The sequence below is a fragment of the Physeter macrocephalus genome, chromosome 10 (genome assembly GCF_002837175.3).
Source record: "Physeter macrocephalus isolate SW-GA chromosome 10, ASM283717v5, whole genome shotgun sequence".
NCBI lineage: Eukaryota > Metazoa > Chordata > Mammalia > Artiodactyla > Physeteridae > Physeter > Physeter macrocephalus.
In genome coordinates this window covers 25376676-25399052 of record NC_041223.1, presented here as the reverse complement: position 1 = coordinate 25399052, position 22377 = coordinate 25376676, and the positions used below count along the sequence as shown (strand labels likewise).

The following is a 22377-nucleotide window of genomic DNA, read 5'->3' as shown; positions in this document are numbered from 1 at the left end:
TTTTCATACCCTAAGTGAGTTAAACATTCTACAGCACTCAAGATCAGAGAAAAATCATGGCAGAGACTAGTGCACTGCACTTCTCATCAGTCTAGAATTTCCTGGTGGAAACAGATTCCACCAGAATAAGCAGTTCAACAAAAGTAACCACGTTTCTGGAGATGAGATATCAGAAACTCAGTTTCATAACAATTCAGGGAGCCTAATAATTAACCATCTCAGTTTGCATGTGAGGTCACTGCACTGGGTGATGGCTGTCTCTAAGTGCTACAGAGCAGTTTGGAGTCCTTCACAGACAAACTTTATTGAGCAATATCTACTTATCAAAATTTGGCTTTTAAAAATTATTCCATTAAGTATTTCTGACACTGTAAGATATGTTAAATTCATATCAGAACTGTAGTGTTCTTTTTCTCCTATGTGAGTCTCTTCTAATCTGAAGGGACCTTATTTACTTACTTATAATCCTTATTTATTTAAACCTTGCAAAGGATCATTTGGGAATGTGGCCACAGGCTGTGTTCTGTAGACTGGTAATATGTCAGGTAAGAATTAAATGAAGGTTAAGAAACTCAGACCCTCACTGAAAGCAGGGCATTGTACTAATTGAAAGTTTATAGTGAGATTATAGTTTGCCAGCGTAAAAGAAAAAAGATGTTTCTAGGTACCAGATTATAAATATTTAAGACTGCCAACTTTATCAAATTTAGAGGTCTAAATTCAAGTTTAAAATGTCAATTAACCATTTAAAATTTTCTTTCCTAGAGCCCCCTGCCATACTAGAAATAACAAAAGAAAGTATTGTGCCATATCATTTAAAACACTAGAGCTGGAATTCACAAATTTGGATAGCATTTCCAAGAAGTTACAAGAATATCACTGTTATTAAGTCAACTATTTCCCTGCATTTCCTGCCAGTCATGAGTCAATTTATTTTGCCTCCGAGTTCTACATTTTTATATTTAATGTTCTTTTCTGGCCTGACAAAGATCATAGTACTATGAATTATTACTTTGAATATCTCTTAAGGGTTAGAGAATAAAAGAGTCTCTACTGCTACATCCTTCCCTGTAAAATACTTTTATTAAGTACTTTAAATAAAATTAACTTGACTCTGTAAGTAGGAGATAAGAATAATATGGAGAAATGAAACTCAGAGCTAAAGTAAAACTTTCTTTTAGCTTATAGCACCTGTCACTTCCCAAGAAACTTTAATTACTGCTGCTAATAAGCAGTAAAAATTGTTAAGTGTTGCCTTTTTATTTCTCTTCCATTTTTCAGAGACTAAAAGCAAAGATTAATGTCCTCAAAGCAGTAAGAAAAGAGAAGGCCAAAGGCTCAGATAATCTACATATTAACTGGTCCCTGAATAATGAATAGGTTATAAAATAGACACTTAAAACACTTCCATACTTTATGTTTGAATTCAGTATAACAGCATTCTCTGTATTTCAAATAGATATAAATTCTTTAAAATTATAAAACACACCAAAGAGCCATTAATTTAAAATGTTGAAGATGTACTATTATATTTAAATGCCACTTCTCCCAAATCCATATTAAATCACAAGACTATTTGAACATTTAATTAATAAATGCTGGCTATCTTTGGTCAGAAACATCTAAAAAGAATGCCTTGTGTCACTTTCTCCAATTCTTTTCACTGAACTCATTTAAAAAAATCCTACCTTTACACTCTTCTTCCCTTCCCTTACTTCCTCCTTTCTTTTTGAAAGGTACTTATTAGCATGTCCTTCTCTTTATAGGAAAAAATAAAAGAAAAAGCAGGAGTGAACAGTGAGAAGACTGTAACAGCTACAGTATAGAAGTTTTCAAATAACTTGAGGGACAGGTGGGGCACATATGAAGTTCAATCTATGGGGCAGAATTTATTTTTTAAATCAGGATGTGAACTTTGTAGCATTTTCAAAGCAACACAGTGAACCACAGGAAGACAAGACAGAGCCTCCTCTGCACAATGGGAATCTCTGACCAACAACACTATTGTTTTGCTGAACTTGATTCTCTTGTAACAGGACTCAACATACTAATTAAGTCAAAGCTGTACCATCTGAACTGTTAAAATAAAAGATGACACTGCATATTTACATACATAGCACATGTTACATGATGTGTAAGCATACAAATAAAATAGTATTTACTGTCATTACACTGAAATAAACAGTATATGTTTAATAAAACATACACTCAATTAGCAAATGAAAACAAGGTCAACTAAATCAATTGTCACAAAATGCTCCTTTAGACACATGTACCAGATTTTAAGAACAGATTTCTCTCATTAAAATAACTAGAAAATACAAAGAATGGTAAAAAAAAAAAAAAAAAATAGTTCTTTCCACCATTAAACACACAAAAATTGAAAAGCCTGCCACCATTTCCCTCTAAGCACTCCACTGAATCATGCATATCGGCTAAAAACCATAATGAATGAAAATTTGGGTTAATAAAATTAATTTCAAACAAGCAAGCTAAGTGATTGACTTACAGGATCAGCTGGTGCAATGTTAGAATCAAATTGGGTCAGAGTTTGTGAGCTTGAAGAGCGTTCACTAAATGTCTCCCACTGCTGAACAGACAGAGGAGAGACAAGTCAGCATGATGAGAAAGATGGAGTAAAAGATCACCGGAGAAGATTTAGCAAAGTAATTCAGAGGTTGCACTGCAAGTTGTGTTTCGTAGGCCTGACAAAATTCCGTAAGTTCTATTTTTCCATAAACATTCTACATTATCTATGCTGGGTCATCTTGTAATGTAAAGTGAGCAGCTTCACGATCAAATGTACAGTAACAATTTATTGCAATCTCTATGGGAGAGAGACAAAGCCTTACAGAATTCAACTCAAAACAAAATAAAGGAACAGAGTCTAAGTGGTATAAATGGTGACAAAAGAAAAATATAAAGGGGTTTGTCTTGACTAGAGAAAGAATAACTTCAAATCCTTCTTTTAAAATCCAAATGTTAATGCACTGATTTGGTGGTACTAGTGAATTCTGAGTACCAAAGTTTTGGTCAAAACAAAGCAAGTCAGTGCGACTTGCCAGTGCGACCCCTGAAAGATGATTCTATTATGTATGTGCACATATTCTGTACATATGTATAGATATTTAATAAAATATAATTGAGATAAAATGCAAAGAATTCTGGAATTAATATAAGTTTGAGCTTATGTCAATCTGTAGCAAGTCAACCCCTGTAACCAGCATTATGAACAGGGCCATGCCAGACCACAAGACAAAACTGCCAATCAGGCACCCACCTCCAACCCCATGCTAGAAAAATCAGAATGCGGCCACAATGAGAGCAAATCAAGCAACTGAGTATGTGTTATATATAGAAGATGTATTTTGATATGAAATACTACTCTTCTAAAAGAGGTACACAAATATCATACCTCAAATTAGGTGGAGTGATAAGTGATTATTAATTTTAGTAAATTCCATTTGAAGATCTTAGTAATAAACAGTATAGGATTTTATATCAAAATCATATTAAAATTATCATTAAAATTAGATTAAGAATTACCAGTTATACTCTGAAGAAGGAAAAACATCTGCACATATACAATATATACACACGAATGTTTACACACAGACACACCTACTCCATTAACCAAAATCCTCTTTTTATAATTCAGTATAGAAAAGTATACATTTTTATGCTTCAAAGTTCGACTATTTAAAATAGTAATATTCAATTTGAGAAGACATGTAGAAACTAAATGTTAGCAAATGAACACGTTTATAAAAATTATCTACAAAAATGGCTAATGCAATCATTCAACAGCTTTCCCTAAAGATTAGTTTTAAAATCATAAAATTAAGATATACTAAGAAATACTGATGCATTCAGCGTGTTTCCTGAATAAAGAAAATCCACAATGATTCACCTTTATCATGGGACATCACTTCAGGGAAGTGATTTACCAATATTTGTTAATATAAATAGTTTCTTCAATAATTATTGTTGCATAGGTACAGAAGGAATTTTTAAAATGCTAATTATCTAACTGGAGAAAAGTTTAGATGCAGAATATTTTTTCCAAAAAGAAGACGTTTGTCTACCTATTTGGTGGCATTAGATTTTACTTGATTTTACAAGACTGTATGTAAGCTACTTGGAGAGCAGAGAAACACTCTTATCTTTGTAACTTTAGTACAATGGTTAAGAGCACAGGGTCTGGAACCAGACGACTGGAATCCTAGTTACGCTGCACACCCTCAGGCAAGTTATCTAACCTCTCTGTGTTCCAGTTGTACCATCTGTAACGTGAGATTAATAATGCCTATGTCACAGGATTGTTATAAGGATGTAAAGAGTTAATATATGTAAAGAGTTTTTTGAACAGAACGGGCACATCGAAAGTGCTCAAAAAATGTTACAGATTATTATTAGTGTTATCCCCTACAGTGCCTCATTCATATTTGCAGGTGCTGAATAAACATTTGTTGAAAGAATATTAGTGCTTTGAGGTAGAAAATTAAAATATAATTTCCATATCCTAAGTAAATTTAAAAAAATAAATATTATTAAAATGTGTCAAAACTCAATGTTAGTTTTAGTAACATTTTGATTTTCCACACATAGTAAAAAAAAACAATTATGACATTCATATCCTTATTAGCAAACACCACAAAATGAAACTTGCTGAGAATATTTAAGAAGGGAAAATGCAACTGCTTAAATCAGATTTGAAAGGGATTTCCATTGCTAGTCTTTATGATCACATGTGATTTTTATTTAGAATGAAGATGGGCTTTTGAACTGACATGCTTTAGAAAGAGTTGCTTTTATTTATGAACGGATATCAGTAAAAGTACTCTTTTAATCTGATACTGCTTTTTTAAAAAAAATGACAGAAATGAATAAAGGCAGCAAAAACAGTGGTTTCAAGAACACTGACCCTATTCTCCATAAAGCCTCTCTACTGGTAAATTCTTTCAAGGCTTAAATCTTCCCTCCAGAAAAACACTTATATTAATGGTTTTATATCTGACAGCATGACAGATGTATATTATAATGTCTCAGAAGCAGGTATCTGTGATTACGTCATAAAGCAGCAGCAAGTACTTTAAACCTGCCAATTACTTCTCTTGTTTTTCAATTGTCCAAAATTAACTAGTGTCTCTTAAACCCAGTATTTTTCTGGCTTTAAAAGATACAGAAGCAAAGAAGCTTCAAGCACTATCTAAAAGTGATACAAAAAACTGTAAGGAAAAAAATATAACTTGTTCACAAAGAAAAGTGCTCTAACAGGCTGAGCAGTGGTTTTCAATTCAAGTTCTACAGAGCATGAAGGTTTAACAGAGGGGCCTCAGAGGGTGCTTTGTGGAGGCAGGGCCTCAGGTCCTCTTCCCTTATTCTAATCATAGTGGCCCTACTTTTATTGTTTTGTATAATGGAGTTCCAAAGTAATAGGGGGTGGTTCTCAAATTCTGTTTTCCACGCTGGGCTTGGTCTTATATAACATGGTCTTTAACCACTGCATTTAATAGGGTTAAATCATTCCATTTTGTATTAAATAAAATAAATTACTATGAATAGCCTGGAATGTAGAAAATACTTTTTTCATGTGCAAAGCTGGTTTAGTGGCTTCTCATATCACTTCCAATGCTAAGATTCCAAATCTATTATCCCAGGCCTTGATTACAGGAATGAGAAGGCAGTGTGACACAGCAGGTGTGCTAGCTGACTGAACGTCCAAAGGACTTGTGTTCAAATCTCAGCCCTTGTCCCTTACTGGCTGTAAGATATCTTGTCCAAGACATTTACCCTTTTGACTGTTAAGTTCACGCATCTGCCCCATCTAACTCGCAGGGATTTAGTAGGAATGAATGGTGGAAACTAAATGATGGTATATACACATGAAAAAGTACTTTGAAAACCTCAGAGTCATATAATTACAAATATCTATCACAGTCACATTTGATATGGTCCCTCAACTATGCATGCATGCTGAAAGAGCTATATGCTGAAATTACCCTGCTCGGAACTTCTTACCTTAAAAAAGCGAATGTTAGTGAGAGAAAAGGGAAGCTTTGCTAACCTCACTGCTCTGATTCAGCTCAGGCCAAGTCTGGTTTAGTGACGGCATTGATGGAGACTTGCTTGGAGGTGCTTCTGCAGGAGAGCCTGAATAACCTACCTCACCTGGCTGATCCCCAACGTCTGCAATTTAAAAAGAGAAATTCTCTATAAACAATATATTTTAGTTTAGGAATATTTACTCATAAAAACCTAACAGAAGGTTTTCACAAGTAGTAATTTATAATCTGAATTTCCTTTTCTCACGTTCCCAAAACAAACATTTTAACAATCAGACAATCAGGCAATACTTATTCCTGCAACTTACTGTCTACCTGAAACCAGAGTTTTCCATGAAAATAAAATCTAGTTAGAAATAAAGAGAAAAAGAGTGTTGTACATAGCAATGCAATAGGGTACATACTTTGAATCTTTTTTAGTAGGGATGGATTTGTACCAGTTCCCAAAGTGTATTCCATGGAATATTAATCAGTAAGGTATTTTTTTAAATTAGGTTTTCTCTTCAAATAAATCTGGGGATACTATAATTCCCCGTTGGAGTGTCCCCACGCACATTTGTATATCAAAGACTTGACATGTTTAAATCAGTTTTTCCCAAATATAAACCTTTTTTTATCAGATAAAAATCCCTCAATATTCCCTTGGCATATACTTTGGGAACTGCTGATTTACACGAATTCTCTCGAATTCTCTACAAGTCTTCCTTGTTACTAAGAAGCAGCATATATTTTCAAGGCAGACAGCAAAAGGAGAGAAAGAGCCCAGGCATGAGCAAAAAGCAAAGTCAATGAGCCCACACGAAACAAACTTTTATCATTAGGCTCACTAGCATTTACAGACTTAACTGAGAGAGCTACAAATCCATGACAGGATTTCAAAGTGGTTTTTAAAGTATTACGTGATATCACGTTCTACTTTTAATTAGTTAAGGCCTCTCTAAGCTCTCAAATTGTAATTTAAAAACAGAAGGAATTTCAATGGTAACTAAATTCTCATTCCAATCTTCCCAAATTTTACATGGCTTTGAATATAATCCCAGTCTGAAAATCACATTGATTGCCAAATTAATGGGGAGTACCTAATTTGTTTAGAACCTGTATCAAAAATATGACTCTAATATCTGTCACTATCTCATTGTTTGACCATGGGCAAGTTGAATAAATAGCACCTGAGTTTCTCCATCAGAAAGAAAGACATTTGCCATTAAATGTTAGTACTATACTTCAGATTCCTATATAGACAGCCATATAATAACTTAGCAATGTATAGGTTTTAACCTTCCAATCTATTCATAAGTAAATCCTTGACATTTTAGTGCCTAACACTACCACATATTAGGCACTCAAATATTTATTGAATGAGTTATTTTGTGTGTTCTGCTTCATTTAAATTCATTCTCCTTTACCATTATTTTCCTAGAACCAAAATTAACTATTGATACTTTGAAGAAGTCTCAAAATTTTTCTTCACCTATTCTGTTACATGACTATCTCAAAATAACTCCCTTTTACTCACCCTGACATTATTTCTTTATAGTCATATCACACTGCAAGTTCTAATTTGTAGTCCAGCATCATATTTTGATAAATTTTTGTTTTCTAAGTTCAAGCATTGTTGCTATTTCTTTCTTAATTCTATCTCTTTCTCAGTAAAAGTGCCCAAGTGATATAGAACAAATAAGAGGCAGAAATGCTTTATATAATGTTCTATGAAGACCTATTAACTCAAAGCTCTTAGAGAAAAACTAATGAAAAAATTATTTATAATAAATAGTAGCAGCAAACTCCTCATGGAAATAGCTTGTGGTTTTCAGTGTGAACAAAAATCATGGACTTTTTTTCCTATGGTAACAAAGGGAGATGAATTAGCCTAAGTTATTAAAGATGGTGGCAGAGCAGAGTCGCTCCCGGATGGACTCGCCGGTCTCGGCCTCTATGTTCGCCCCAGAGCCCAGCTCTCCGGGGGAGGCTGCCGCCCAGCTCCACAGCGGCTTCAACTCGGACTGCAGCTAGGACGGCAAGGCGCTTGACAGCAAACTGGAGCTGGACCTCACCAGCAAGACGTTTCTAGCGAGCCCTACATCAGAGCAGTATGACAGCCTACTTCGGCAAATGTGGGAGAGGATGAACGAGGGATGCGGGGAGACTACATATGTCATTGGGCAGAGATCAGGAGACACGGGTTCGAGCCCTGGTCCGGGAAGATCACACATGCCACGGAGCAGCTAAGCCTGTGCGCCACTACTACTGAGCCCACGTGCCACAACTACTGAAGCCCGTGCGCCTAAAGCCCGTGCTCCGCAACAAGAGAAGCCACCGCAATGAGAAGTCCGTGCACCGCAACAAAGAGTAACCCCTGCTCGCCACAACTAGAGAAAAGCCTGTGTGCAACAAAGAAGACCCAACACAGCCAAAAATAAATATAAAGTAAATTTATTAAATTAAAACAAAACAAAAAAACAAAAGGAAAGGGAGTTAAAGAAAGAAGGATAATAGATATAGATTTGATAGTTTACCGGAAGTGAAACTCTGTCAGAAGGATGGTGAATGAAGAAGCGTCTTTAAAAGATCTCCCAAAGCAGATATTAAAGAAAAGAAAAATAGAATAAAAATAGTATTAACTATAGGATGATTAATTTTCAAAAGAACCTATTTAAAAGTCATACTGGGGCTACCCTGGTGGCGCAGTGGTAGAGAGTCCGCCTGCCGATGCAGGGGACACGGGTTTGTGCCCCAGTCCGGGAAGATCCCACAGGCCGTGGAGCGGCTGGGCCCGTGAGTCATGGCCGCTGAGCCTGTGCTTCCGGAGCCTGTGCTCCGCAACGGGAGAGGTCACAGCAGTGAGAGGCCCGCGTACCGCCCCAAAAAAAAAAAGTCATACTGCATTATTATTTAAGTTTCAAATGTCACCTTAAAGGCAAACTGGGGCCCTGATTTGACTTGTCTAAACCTCTGTTCTCCTGTTAGTCTTCTACTGACAAATTTAGGGCCAGAGTGTACACCATCCCCACTGCAGGGAAGTTCAGGTTTGGAATGGATTCTGGGTACCTCTTTGATTCACTAGTACCAAGCTGCAGTGGGTCCAGCCCCTTGAGGCTAAGAACTGAAGTGTTATTCACCCAAATACTTATACTTCATAGTCATTCCAATACAGTTATTTTCCTACAGCAGCAGTTCTTAAACTGTGAACCATGGACTCCTGGCAGTCCCCATGACACTGTTAAGGGGGGTCTAAAACGTCAAAATTATTTTGTAATAGTAATAATGCTTTTTCTCTGTGTTGGCATATGCACTGATGGTGCAAAAGCAATGGTGGGTAAAACTGCTAGCTTATTAGCAAGAATCAAGGCAGTGGCACCTAAATATATAGTGATTACGGCTACGATAAAGCAGTCATTGCATTCTTTACCACCATGCATTCCAGTTAAAATACGTAAAAAATAAATAAATCAATAAATATGCATGACAATTTCACAGAAGGATGTTCACAATTAAGCAGTAAAAATGATTAATTTTATTACATCTCACCCCTGGAAACACATTTTTAAAATATTCTGTGGCAAAATGGGAAACAAATATGAAGCACTTCTCCATATTAAAGTGCAACGGTTGTCTCAGTGTGATTCAGATGTCAGCTGAACAAGCCACTATTATTCTTGAAAGAACAGGTGATAAACTGTAATTATTCAGACTTGGCTATTAGGCAGGGATTTTTTCGAAAATGGATTAAGTGACCCTGTCCCTTCAAGGAAAATAACAATTTTCAGTATTTGTTACTAATGACAAAGTTTGAGCTTTTCAGAGAAGATTAGAATTTTGGAAAATGTATATCCATGTCTATAAGCTCAAGAGCCTCCCAGTACTTCCTTGATAAGATAGGTTGTGATATTAACAAACACACTTTTTGATATTTTATAATAAAATGTCCCAACATTTGAAAGAGCTGTACAACTCAATGAACTGATATTTTACAAATAATCAGTGCATTATGTTACAAAGCCGTGCATGGGTAAAAGATTCAAAGTGCAAGACAGATCTATGTAACAGTACAAACAATTCATTAATATGGTTTCAGCTTTTACACTGCAATTAACCTTTAAGAAATTACCATTTGTAGAGTTTTGTGCAGTACCAAAGAATATCCAAAATTATCTGAAAATAGTCCTCCCTTTTACTACGTGAGGTCAAATTTTCTTCATGTACTAAGGATTGGCATCCTTTTTCTGCAAAGGGCTAGCCAGTTAATATTTTAGGCTTTGCAGGCTATAAGGTCTCTGTTGCAACCACTCAACTGTGCTGCTGTCAAAAGCAGCTACAGGTAATTCACAAAGGAATGGGCTTGGCTGTGTTCCAATAAATTTTTATTTATGGATGCTGAAATTCAAATTTCATATATTTTCATGTGTGATAAATATTATTCTTTTTTGAAAACAAAAACCACTCTTTGCTTGCAGGTTATACAAAAACAGTCAGCAGACTGGATCCAGCCTCAGGGCTTGGTGTGCCAACCCGAGATATACCTCAAACAAAGTAACACACTCATCAGATTGCAGAATGCAGCTAGTTGAGATTCTAAGCTGTCTTCTAGTAAACCAAATATGAAAGAGATTAGCAAAAGTGTAAAACAATGCCACCTTTTTCACAATTTTTTTATTTTGGAGAATATGGTTATTTTCCTAAAAATACCTATGCTAATATGTAAGGGGTTTATTCTTGTTATTTTAAAATAAAGCAGTAAGTATTTTTTTAAAATGTATCAGTTTTAATTTCTAATAGGGTTACTACTGACAGATCTAATCTACAAAAAGAAAGCCTTTTTTGGGGTCCACAAAAATTTTTAAGAATATAAAGGGGTCCCTAAGATGAGAAAGTTTGAAAAAAATCACTGTCCTAGAAAATTCAAAAATTATCTCTGGAATAAATTAGCAAAATTACACATTGCTTCTTTCCTAACTTCATATATAGAACTACAAATGGCAGTAGAAAAAGAGCAAATTACCTATGTTCTAGAAACTAACAGTCATGAGTCTGGGAAGAGGCATTAGGCCTGTAAATAAACTACACTTCCTTCAACTTGGCTCCTTATAAATACTCCAACAAAGAGCTTCATAGCCGCCCACAAAAGTTAGTCTTTAAGACTGTATCCTTACGGAGGCAGGGGTGTAGTTTTACTCTTACCTGATGCAGTGTTCCAACCTAGCCTCCTGCTGGAACACTGTGTCAACCCTGCCTCCCTCCTGAGGGTTCTGCTCTGCCCCTGACATCATCAGAGCATCAGGGCTGAAAAAGAAGAGCATGAGCCTAAATTATTTGTTAAAGTCAACCCCAAAAGGGCTTTTATGCAAAAAGTATTTCCATGTATAAAAGTGTGCCTGGAAGGCACAACCCAGTGTGAGCATACTGATGTACTGTCAATCTACACTTAAAAGTTAGTAATGATAATATGAAAAGTGCAAACCTTATTTTCAGGATCGCACTAGAAAATAAAAACACGGTCAGTAGTTTTCATCCTTTTAGGCTCCACAGACCCTAAAAAGTTCCCAGATTCAGTTCAGTGTACCTGCTGAACAACCTCTTTCTTAAAGAGAAAGAACCTCTTTCAGTTTCATTCTAGGTTTATAATCTACCCACTCCAAATTTCTCTTATTTTCCTAGTACTCAATATACTATACTAAGAAATTGTTTCAAAAATGACTGCCAGCTATTATCAATCTAATAGAAATATATACACTCCCTAAAGTCTTATGGTTTAAAACTTATTTTCTTTTCAAGTAGCAAAACAAATCTAGGAAGAATTCTTCAATTATGTAGGTTCAAGGTTCTAATTTCATTTATTAGTTTCATCTAAGCAAAAAGTAACTATCTTTTATTTATTTGAGATGTGAATATTATTTGTACAAGAAAAAAACATTTAAAATTTAAAAAAACAGGTGTGGATAAATTTTAAGTTTAAAAATACCCCCTTATAAATAGTACCTTTTTCATTCACACTTAAAAGACAGGGATAAGCAATGCATATGCAGAAAGAAATTAAAGATTTAATTTAAGATATGCTTTGTTTGCCCTGAATGATATTACATGGATCGAAAAACTAAGTTCTATTTCCAAAATTAATTCCACTTCTCCCCAATATTCCACAAAATGGAAACTTACTCAGTAAGCACATTTTAAGAAGGACTATGTAGAAGTCTATTAGTTTTGAATTAAAACCAAAGATTTTTTAAAAATGAATGTAAAAACATGTCCAACAAGGTTTGAAAACAATAAAACAATTACCCCAAATACTAATTAAATTGCATCTGTTGCCTTTTTCTTTTTTTTTTTTTTGCAGTACTGATCAACATTTTATAGCAAATACTATTTGGCTCCGCTATTATACTTCAAAGAATATTACCCACAGATATACAGGAGGTTTCCATTATCTAAGTATAGCTAAAAATGGAAAAAGCCCATTTAAAGTTAATCCACTTAAAATAAGGACTAAAATTTCATAAAGAGAAAAAAACAACTAAACTGGGGCGTTTTCTTCAAGACTTACACAGAAAATGAGTATAAAGAACAAACCATAAAAGATGTTAAAGATTTTGGGTGAAATTTGGTGGAGAAATTCATAAAAGCATGAATTCAGTCAGTGAACATTTACTGAGGGCCTATAAGTAAATATAGTAAACAAAGATACAGTATTGAGCAAGAAGACAAGGCTCCCATTTATTTCCATGGAGTTCTCGTCCTAACAGAGCAAGACAGACATCCTTCACTTCATTTTGACTTTCACAACACAATCATAAAGAAAAAAGCTCATTTCTGCAAAAAATAATTAAGGGTATCGTTAAATATTCCCAAGGACTCTTACTAAATCCACTGATATTTAAACCATCATCTTTTAAAGCCCCTATTGTGTCATTCTTGCAGAGATTTTCTCCTTCAAGTATTAGCTAGCCTTGTTTGTCACTGTTTTTGCCAGGAATTTGAGGAGTTTAATTATTTTGTCCAGTTTCACTAAATGGTACACCTTTGCCAATATTTACAATTGTACTGATTCATCACCTCCAATACCCCACTATCTGAAAAGAGATGACACAAGTGTTAAGAATATATACATATATGGGGTGGGGGGCTTGAGAATTAATTCCTTAGGTGTAAAGTTAATGATGAATATTAGTGCCTATTTTCATTTTCCTCTGCAACTAAAGGCACTTGGAGAGTAAATTTTCCAAAACAAAGATTCGAGGTTCTCTGTACAAAACAAAAATATATGTATCTTTTTTTTTGCAACACCAATTTAAAAGTAAAGCCAGGAAACGACCCGAAAATTCCATCAATAAGAAACTGGTTGAATTAAGGAACATTTACTAATTATGATAAAGAATGTGACAGCTCTATATGTAACAAAGTGCAGAAATGTACAACATTATTAGAAAAAAATCAAGGATGTACAGTGTGAATGCATGAGTGTAAAAACAGCTGCATGTGTTACTTCTGCAGGCTTTTATATGTTAAAATTTTCTGGGTGAACACAAGAGAAACTCTTAACATTGATTAACTCACATCAAGCTAGTCTCATGTATGTATTTTTGGTAAACGACTCATAAATAAAAAGTCTGGCTTTTAAAAATATTCATGTTAAAAGTACCACTAGGAGCTTGGGGACCTATGTTATGCACCATATCAACAACAATGAAACATATGCTCAAGTTTACTGTACAAAGCAGCGATTATGGAGGAGGACACAGAATAGTGAACAAACTCCTTTACCTCTCTGAGCATCTCAAGCAGATACTACTGAGGTGCTCATGTGAGCAGTGTGGTGTGAAAACAGGAAACAGTTTTAAACAACAAGTGGTTCAGCCAACTTAGTTATTTCAAAACTGCAAACGCCTACTTATGTGTACTCAATTTGCACCCTGCTAGGTGCTTAAACAAGATGAACAAGACCAATCTGGTTACTATCTGCTCAGGAACCTCTAATCTAGTTTAAGAGAGATTGACCAAATAATCGCAAAAAAATATACGTAAAATTGAAACTGTGCTACAAAGATGATTCTTTGGAAATTGAGTTTAAGAGGTGGAGATTGAGTTTAAAATGTATAGTAACTCAACGTGGTTTTTTTTTTTGTCTTTTTTTGTGGTACGCGGGCCTCTCACTGTTGTGGCCTCTCCCGTTGTGGAGCACAGGCTCCGGACGCGCAGGCTCAGCAGCCATGGCTCACGGGCCCAGCAGCTCCGCGGCATATGGGATCTTCCCGGACCGGGGCACGAACCCGTGTCCCCTGTATCGGCAGGCAGACTCTCAACCACTGCGCCACCAGGGAAGCCCTTTTATTTTTCTTTAAGATACAATTGTCGTAGGCTAGCAGGTCACCTTAATCTTTTTTTTTTTTTTTAATAGAAGATAACCATTCCTAAGATGGGGGAGGGATAAATTGGGAGGTTGGGATTGACATATACACACTACTATATATAAAATAGATAACTAATAAGTACCTACTGTACAGCACAGGGAACTCCACTCAATACTCTGTAATGACCTTTATGGGAAAAGAATCTAAAAAAAAAGTGGATATATGTATATGTGTAACTGATTCACTTTGTTGTACACCTGAAACTAACACAGCATTGTAAGTCAACTATACTCCAATAAAAATCTTAAAAATTTAGAAAAAAAGAAGATAGCTATTCCTAGAAGATTACCATTCTTTCTTGAATTCAGCTTCAGGAGCTTCCACAGATGAATTCTTGTATGTTTTCTTTTATAAGACAACGAAAGTCAAGTCTCCCTTTTTATTTACTCCAGCTGTCAAATTCAGTGATGTTCAATGTTAAATATTTTAATTCAGGTCTACACAAGTACTTCTACCTCTGGTCCTTGGTTGTTCTATCTGGTATATTTAATCCTATAAATCTGTTCAAATGACTTTGGAAAAAATACATATATATCCCACCTATGTTTGCATGCCTACAGAAAGCTTAGCTTGTTACTTCAAGCAACTGTAACTCAAGTCATCATTATTCATCATCTATTTTTCTGTAAGAGTTATTTAAATTGTAAATATAGAATACTTGTGGAGCTTTTATTTTATTTTTATTTTTATTTTTTTTTGCGGTATGCGGGCCTCTCACTGTCGTGGCCTCTCCCGTTGCGGAGCACAGGCTCCGGACGTGCAGGCTCAGCAGCCATGGCTCACGGGCCCAGCCGCTCCGCGGCATGTGGGATCCTCCCGGACCGGGGCACGAACCCGTGTCCCCTGCATCGGCAGGCGGACTCTCAACCACTGCGCCACCAGGGAAGCCCTGGAGCTAATATTTTAATATGTCCCAACATCATAAACTTAAAATAAATGACTGTACTTCCAAAGACAGAAATTTTAAGGAAAAAACCCTACTTTAAAAATGGCACATATTTAGCATAATTTACTCAATAATTATTTACTGATCTACTTAGTCCATGCCTGAAAAGTGCTAGGTCCTGAGGATACTACAATGAATATGATACATTTCCTGTTTTTTTAAGGCGCTCAGTGTAGTGGTAGAAAGAGGAAAAAAAAGAACAGGATTCAGCATAATGTGTGCCATAATGAAAAGCACATAGGATATGCTGTGCGAGATCAGAGAAGATAGAAACCACCTTTGCCTGTAAGGCACAAAGTCTCTACAGAAGGAATATTTATGATAAGTTCTCAGGTCAGCCAAAAGAAAGTGTTTGGGTATGCCTCCTTTAACTGGGAACTTCTAAAAACACAGCTATTTTAAAATGGTTTTTAAGGATACTGATTGAATCACAGTGTCACATGACAATTTCTATATTCAAAGGACTTTGTGTCATGAATCTCAGGCTTACGATAGGTAGGAGAAAAAAGATTAAATGGTTCTTCCCACCTCAAAATAGAACTCCAAATTTATCATTTATAAGTAGGCAAAGCAGATTTTAATCTAATATTGTGTGGTCAAAATGTTTACAATAAATTTGATTGGAAAACCATATAATATTATGCTAGAATTGGAAAAAACTGAGTCTTTGACACCTTTAAAATTATAGTTAGAGCAATAGTGTATAGTTACATGCAGGCAAAAAACCAGAGTGTCTCTGTTAAACAAATCTAACAGGTGTAAAAAGACAAATGCCCAGGAAAGAACTTCTTGCATCATCAGCCTTAAAATTCCATCAGTAGATCAACATGACAAAGAACCAGACTTTATTTAAATTAAAGAAAACAAAAAAAGACTCTACTGACTACATGCAAAAGCCAGATTCACCTATCTGAATCCAATAGATAACAAGATCAGACAAGTCTCTAGAAAATGACATACAACAGAATAAGCTTGACTTATTTCTTGTATTAGTATGCTATCAGTTTTTAAAAAATTAAAAGTCATAGAAAAACTCTACATACGAGCCCAATTTATAAATCAATGATGCAGCAAGTCTGTATCAAAATTGCTTCCCTTTTGGCTACTAGCAAAAAGCTAAATAAAGAAGTGATTTTTGTTTATTTCCTAATTAGGTAAACCAAAGAACTCTGAAGCAAAATTATCTGACAAAAACACTTAGCTTTCAGCTCAAGTTAGAGGGTAACTGATGCCAAATAACCACCTGAAATGATCAGGCAAATCCTAAGATTCTCATCTCACAGGATAATGTTTCTAAAAAACTGAAACCAACAGTAAATTATTTATTTAATCAACCTATTGGTTGATAAAAGGTCAGGATACAATTCAGGTCTTAAAATATGAATGGCATCAAATCCACATTTCAGGTGGAGAAACAGAAGGAAAAAATAAGAGTAAATGGTTAGAACTTGCCCAAGGAAGGTCACAGAGTAATTAGCAAAACTAGAAGCACACTCAGATTCTTAACTCCAAGGAGACTGTTCTCTTCCTGACGGTAATGACATGTATATGGTTCTTTCTGTATAATTTAGACAGTGAAGTCAGATGACTTGCATTTCCGAGTTAAACAGACGTTGCCCTTTTAAGAGCCAAATTCCGTTCTATCTTCTCTTTTTAAAAGCATAAAATTCCTTCCAACACAAAATACAAGAGAATTGAGATAGAAAAATTGAAAACAATAATTTAGATTTAATTAGGAGCATTAAGAATTTAGCATTAATTTCCTCTTATTCATTCAGAATGTAAGAAAAACGTACTCATTTTTTATCCCTTGTAATCTTATTTCCTTTTAAAGAAAGCTACCAGTAAATATGAGCACTTATAAAAGCATTCTTGTAAACATTAAAAAAAAGCACTATCTACAATCAAATACAAATTTCCCAGATTTATTTAGAGTCTGAAGAAAAGAGGTGGGCTTTTTAAAGGAAAATGCTTGCGGACTGCAGAGGTCTAAGGATAAACCAGGCATTCCCTTCAACAAATCAAGATGCATTAAATGGAAAAATGTTGATAATGAAGACAGGCTACTTTACCCACTTCAGACAATTTATAATGCAATTAAAGGCAGCAAAGTAACAAGACACTATGAAATGCTCTTCAGATCTCTGCAAGTCACTAGTGTAAGGTGAAAGAGTGGCATGTATTCTTTATCTCTTTATTTGAAGTTTACTAAATAAGCCAAGCCATTAATCCAGGTTCAGCCTGTACATCCTATTCTGATGGCAAGTCTACGTGCTTCTGATGAAACGTTTATGCTCTTAAACTAAGTTTTAACATCTATCTTTATTTTGCTTTAAGAATCAAGTGTTATGTTTATTAAGGCATGCAATCAGGTCTCTTCAGCTCCCAATCTTACCTGCTGAATCCTCCAAATCAATCAGTTTGGGCATTAAGCTTTCAGGGAGTTTTTCCGGTAAGTCGTAGCCATTCTTCCTAGCAACTACCAGATGAAAAGCAGCACAAAACTCATCCAGTGTCAAGGCTCCATCTTTATCAAAGTCTGAGAGCTCCCTAGAAGAAAAACTTATTATTAACATAACCATATTCTGCTTTGACTCCCTTTAGGTCTCAAAAAGAAGAGAAATCCTTTCCCAGAAAATAGCAATCTATAATTTTTAAAATTCCATAGATGGAAAGATATGTAATAAAACAAATATAGCAAATTGTTAACTGTAGGCAGCGGGCATATGGATGTTCAAGGAACAATTCTTTAAACTTTTCTGTATGCCTTAAATTCTCAAAATAAAATGCTGAAGAAACAGTCCCAATAAATAAAGTCACCAAAAAATGACCTTTAACCCATATGCATTTTTAGTAACAGGATTTAGTTAAAGCTAGGCTTAGTTAGTAAGTCACTGAAATTTTTAAAAACTGTTTTTATTGTTATCAAACTTCTACATGTATGCACTTTAAAGCATCCAATAGAATTACAAGGCTTGATACAACGAAAGAGCAGCCCCACCCTGATGTCGATTTTCTGGTTGCAGATGCAACCATTTTTTATTCATTACCTTAAACTACATAAATAGCATGCATATATTGCTAGTTGTTGATTTTTCGGTTTTAGGCATTATCTACCTACTTCCTACCACAGCATCCATCCCATGCTTCTAAAAACCTTAATAACAAAATAATTTAGAATGTAAAGAAATACACTGATATACAGTAGAAATAACATTTGTTATCCAATAATTGTTTTTAAAAAATAATTTGTGATTGTAATTTGTGTTTTAATGGCTAATTTCAACTACACAGCAGCTATCCTGAATCTCAGTCTATATTTAAATGGCAGCTAAGCATGTCCTTAAGATCATGCCTTTGGTATAGGACTTACTAAACTTGCTAAAAAACAAATGTGATAAACATAACCATGTATGAGCAACTAGCTTTTATTCCACACATTATGCTTTCAACAAGAAACAGGTGATACAGCTTAAAGAATTTTATAGCACATTTTAAAGAACTACTACAGTGTTATCACTTATTTCTTTTCTAAAGAGTGAGAGAGAAGCTGGCTATTATAAGGCAATACTGAGTTCTTTGAGAATATTCTTGAAAAGGTTACTCTAATAGTTTATTTTTTAAAGTTCAAAAATCTACCTGCTATAAACTCCTCTGAAACAACCCACATTACCCAACTAATGATATACCACACTTACCAAATATGAGAAAGTTCAAGAATAGGAAGTTTTGATTTTGTAAAAAACTCTTTAGCTGCAGATCCTGAAATATTAAAACAGTGTTGTTTAATGTTATTCTGAACTTACAGCTCCAAGAATAAAATGTGAGGTAAGAGTCTTAAGACTTTTGTCACTGAGAAAAAGGTAACCTTAACATGTGTACATGTCATGTTTCTGGTTTCCAGCGATTATAAAGTTTTTAGGCAATTTGAGAATTAATTTATCCTTTATAATCTCTGACCAATAAAACCATGTTTTTGAGATTATGAAATTGAGATTGTCCTATCCCGTCTAGAAGAACTTCTGTTTTTAACAACTCACCTGGAATAAATCCGTTTAGATCAGGCTGAATGGTTTTAAATTGATTTACATAATACTGTCTTTGTTCATCTGTTATTTTCCAGGGATCGTCATAACTACTGGATTGCCTACGAATTTCATTGGCAGTTGTAGCTGATGCTACAGTTCGTACTGTTGTCTGGTCCTGTAATGAAACATTTTTTCCTCAGTACAGTATCTATCTATATGACTACATGGACCAAGATCGCTAGGTTACTTATCCTTGAAAGTAAAACTTACTTTTTGTGGATGTTTAAAAATTAAGAAGTCTTCACAAACTCATCACCAAACCACATATTTGTTATATAGGTTATTAAACGTTTTTGCACAATGATTATATAAATGTGTAGAACGACAGCAATATGTAAGCAACAGAAAGTTATGTAAAATGTGCTAAGAAAGCCAAGCAAATATATTCCTAGATGCAGAAACCTTTCAAAACTTCACTATGGAATTAGCAAGAAAATCAGCCAAAACTTTCAGTGAAACATTCCAATGAAAACAGACTTGAAGAAAACGCACAGAGTTGTTTTTTTTGTAAAACAGTGAATTTGGATTTATAAAATTTGCAACAGCAAAATATGAAAACAATGACTGCAGCAATACTCTGAATGAAGCAAATAAAAATGCAATACCAATAAAATGTCACACCTGGACAGAAGCAGGATGCATGGTTAAAAGAGTACTGGTTGGTGGGGTATCTGCAAAACTGACCCAATTTTCTTGAGGTGGAGGTGGAGAGTGCCCTGACCATACTGCGTCACCAGAAGAAGAACCTGAAAGCAGAATGGGTAAACACGCTGACTCATTTTTGGAGAAAAAAAATAAAGTTACCAGGTTTTTAATGATAACAAATCACCACACACATATGAAAGGTTTCTTTTAAATGCTAACTTTGAAGAAATGTTAACAATTTCCAAAATGGAATCTTTTCTGTCAATTTAAAATTATACCTCATTTGGTATAACCAATTTATTGTTGTAATAAGCAATATAGCAGCAGAATCATTTTTACAACAAAGTGTACTTCCCTTCACTAATATAATCTATACTTGGGAATATATCCCTAGGAATATTTATTTATTCATTTTACCCTTCAGAGAATCTGATACCGATAAACCTTTGTCTAAGCATCATAGATATAAATAAATGCAATTACCCCTCTTCAAAGTGATATATCTACTTAGAAACTTTCACAGTTGGCTTTTGCTTCTCTTTAAGGCACTGAACATATAATTAAAAATTGACTTGGAGGCAACTCTTAAAGGAACATTATCAAGTTTTCTTCAATTTACAACCCTTAATAAATGTTACCTTTAAAAAATTTCTAAATACCTGATTGTGCTTCACCAAAGGGAGACCAAAATGGCCCAGGTCCTGCAAGAGGCCTCTCACTGTTTCCTCCACTGGGATGGCGGCTGTGCTTCCTCCATGTGTGTGGAGAAGTTGGTGGAGACTGCTGTGGCGAAACTACTGGGGATACAGGTTCCTAGAAAGAATATCATTACTTTAAATTTAAATTTTAAGGTAACATTTTCATTACTAAGGCACTCAATAAATGTTTCAGTGTAAGCATTCGCACAGGACATCAACTGATAGCATTTACATGCACATGCTTACCTGCTGATCTGCAGATGTACGAGGCTGGACAGTATCATGGCTTGTGGATACCTTTTTCACTTGCCCCCTGCCCGGTGGTGGGGGAATTACACCAGAATAAGACCCTTGATTTTCAGAATCTGAAGAATATGAGGCTGCATGACGAGATTCCTGGTCATTCTTTGAAGCAACAAATCTTGGCAGAGGAAGGTCCTTTACTGTTAACCACAAAAATAATTATTATTTCAAAATAAAAAAGGGTATACACACGAAAAACTGAAATAAGAGATGAATTTGACATTAGAAAGAATTTTTGCAAAAACTGATACAGAAACAACAGACACAAAATGTTTATCTCTACAAAATTCAGATCATCTCCCTTAGATTGTTTACAGAAACTCTAACCTAGAAAGAAGTAATAACACCAAACTGTCCTTAAGGAGTTAAGCTGTATTAAATATTCACTGCATGTCTGGCCCTATGCTTGTACTTTATATCTATCTCGTCTCATAACCATATCAACCCCATTTTACAGAGAAAGAAACTGAGACTCCAAGATACCAAGGTCATTGACAGTTAGGATTTGCACCCAGGTGAGTCGGACCCCGAAGCCTAGGCTGTTTTTACTCACACTGGTTCCCTAAAGGAAGATGTCAGAGCTCTAAGCAAAATAAGAATATGTCACTAAGTTTGAGACTAGATTAATCTAGACATTTTCATTGCAGAAATTCCTGAAAACATCTTACTGTTCACCTACCAAGGACACAGAACAAGGCGTTAGTTATACCCACCCACTTTAATCTAGCTTATGACACTCCTACAGGCAAATATTCTACATTCAACTTTAAATAGAGAAGAGGATAAAAGACTGAGAATTTCTTTGCACACTTTTAGACTAGAACAATACAGCAGCAGAACCATTTTTAGAGGAAAGTATACTTCCCTCCACCATGATTACCAGAATTTCTCTTTAGAATCTCCACATTAAGAAGGGAAAACATTGTTTATTCAGCATTTATGTAAAGGAATTCAAAATTACCTGAAAAGAATGTAAACTCTCAACTCTAGAACAATGATATGTGGCAAACCAGAGCTCCACAATGAAAACTTCTGGATGACTAATAAACTGAGCTGGTACTTAAAACTATGTTATAAAAATTCTAACCTCAAGTTTTCTCTTACCTGCCTTTCCTATGAAAACCAAAGAACTCTGCATTTAAGTGCCTACCTTTATAAAATTTCCATCTACTTAGGCATCAATGAGCCTCCAAATAACAGAAAAACAAATTATCCTAGGTGACATTTGTA

General features: G+C 35.0%; 1 protein-coding gene across 11 annotated transcripts in view; it reads right to left on the bottom strand.

Annotated features, from left to right (window-relative positions):
• The window catches only part of REPS1 (RALBP1 associated Eps domain containing 1), an 81190-nt gene that overhangs the window by 18623 nt on the left and 40190 nt on the right, over positions 1 to 22377 (bottom strand). For 7 of the 11 annotated variants that reach the window (XM_007101029.4, XM_007101030.4, XM_007101028.4 and 4 more), the window contains exons 3-10: positions 21091 to 21287; positions 20806 to 20959; positions 20123 to 20247; positions 19454 to 19616; positions 19112 to 19175; positions 17809 to 17963; positions 6068 to 6189; positions 2510 to 2590 (exon numbers count right to left, since the gene is read on the bottom strand). In XM_007101029.4, the coding sequence (XP_007101091.1) occupies positions 2510 to 2590; positions 6068 to 6189; positions 17809 to 17963; positions 19112 to 19175; positions 19454 to 19616; positions 20123 to 20247; positions 20806 to 20959; positions 21091 to 21287 (1061 nt within the window). The remainder of the gene's footprint in view (positions 1 to 2509; positions 2591 to 6067; positions 6190 to 17808; positions 17964 to 19111; positions 19176 to 19453; positions 19617 to 20122; positions 20248 to 20805; positions 20960 to 21090; positions 21288 to 22377) is intronic. The other 4 variants (XM_007101032.4, XM_007101033.4, XM_007101034.4 and 1 more) reach the window with 2 other exon arrangements.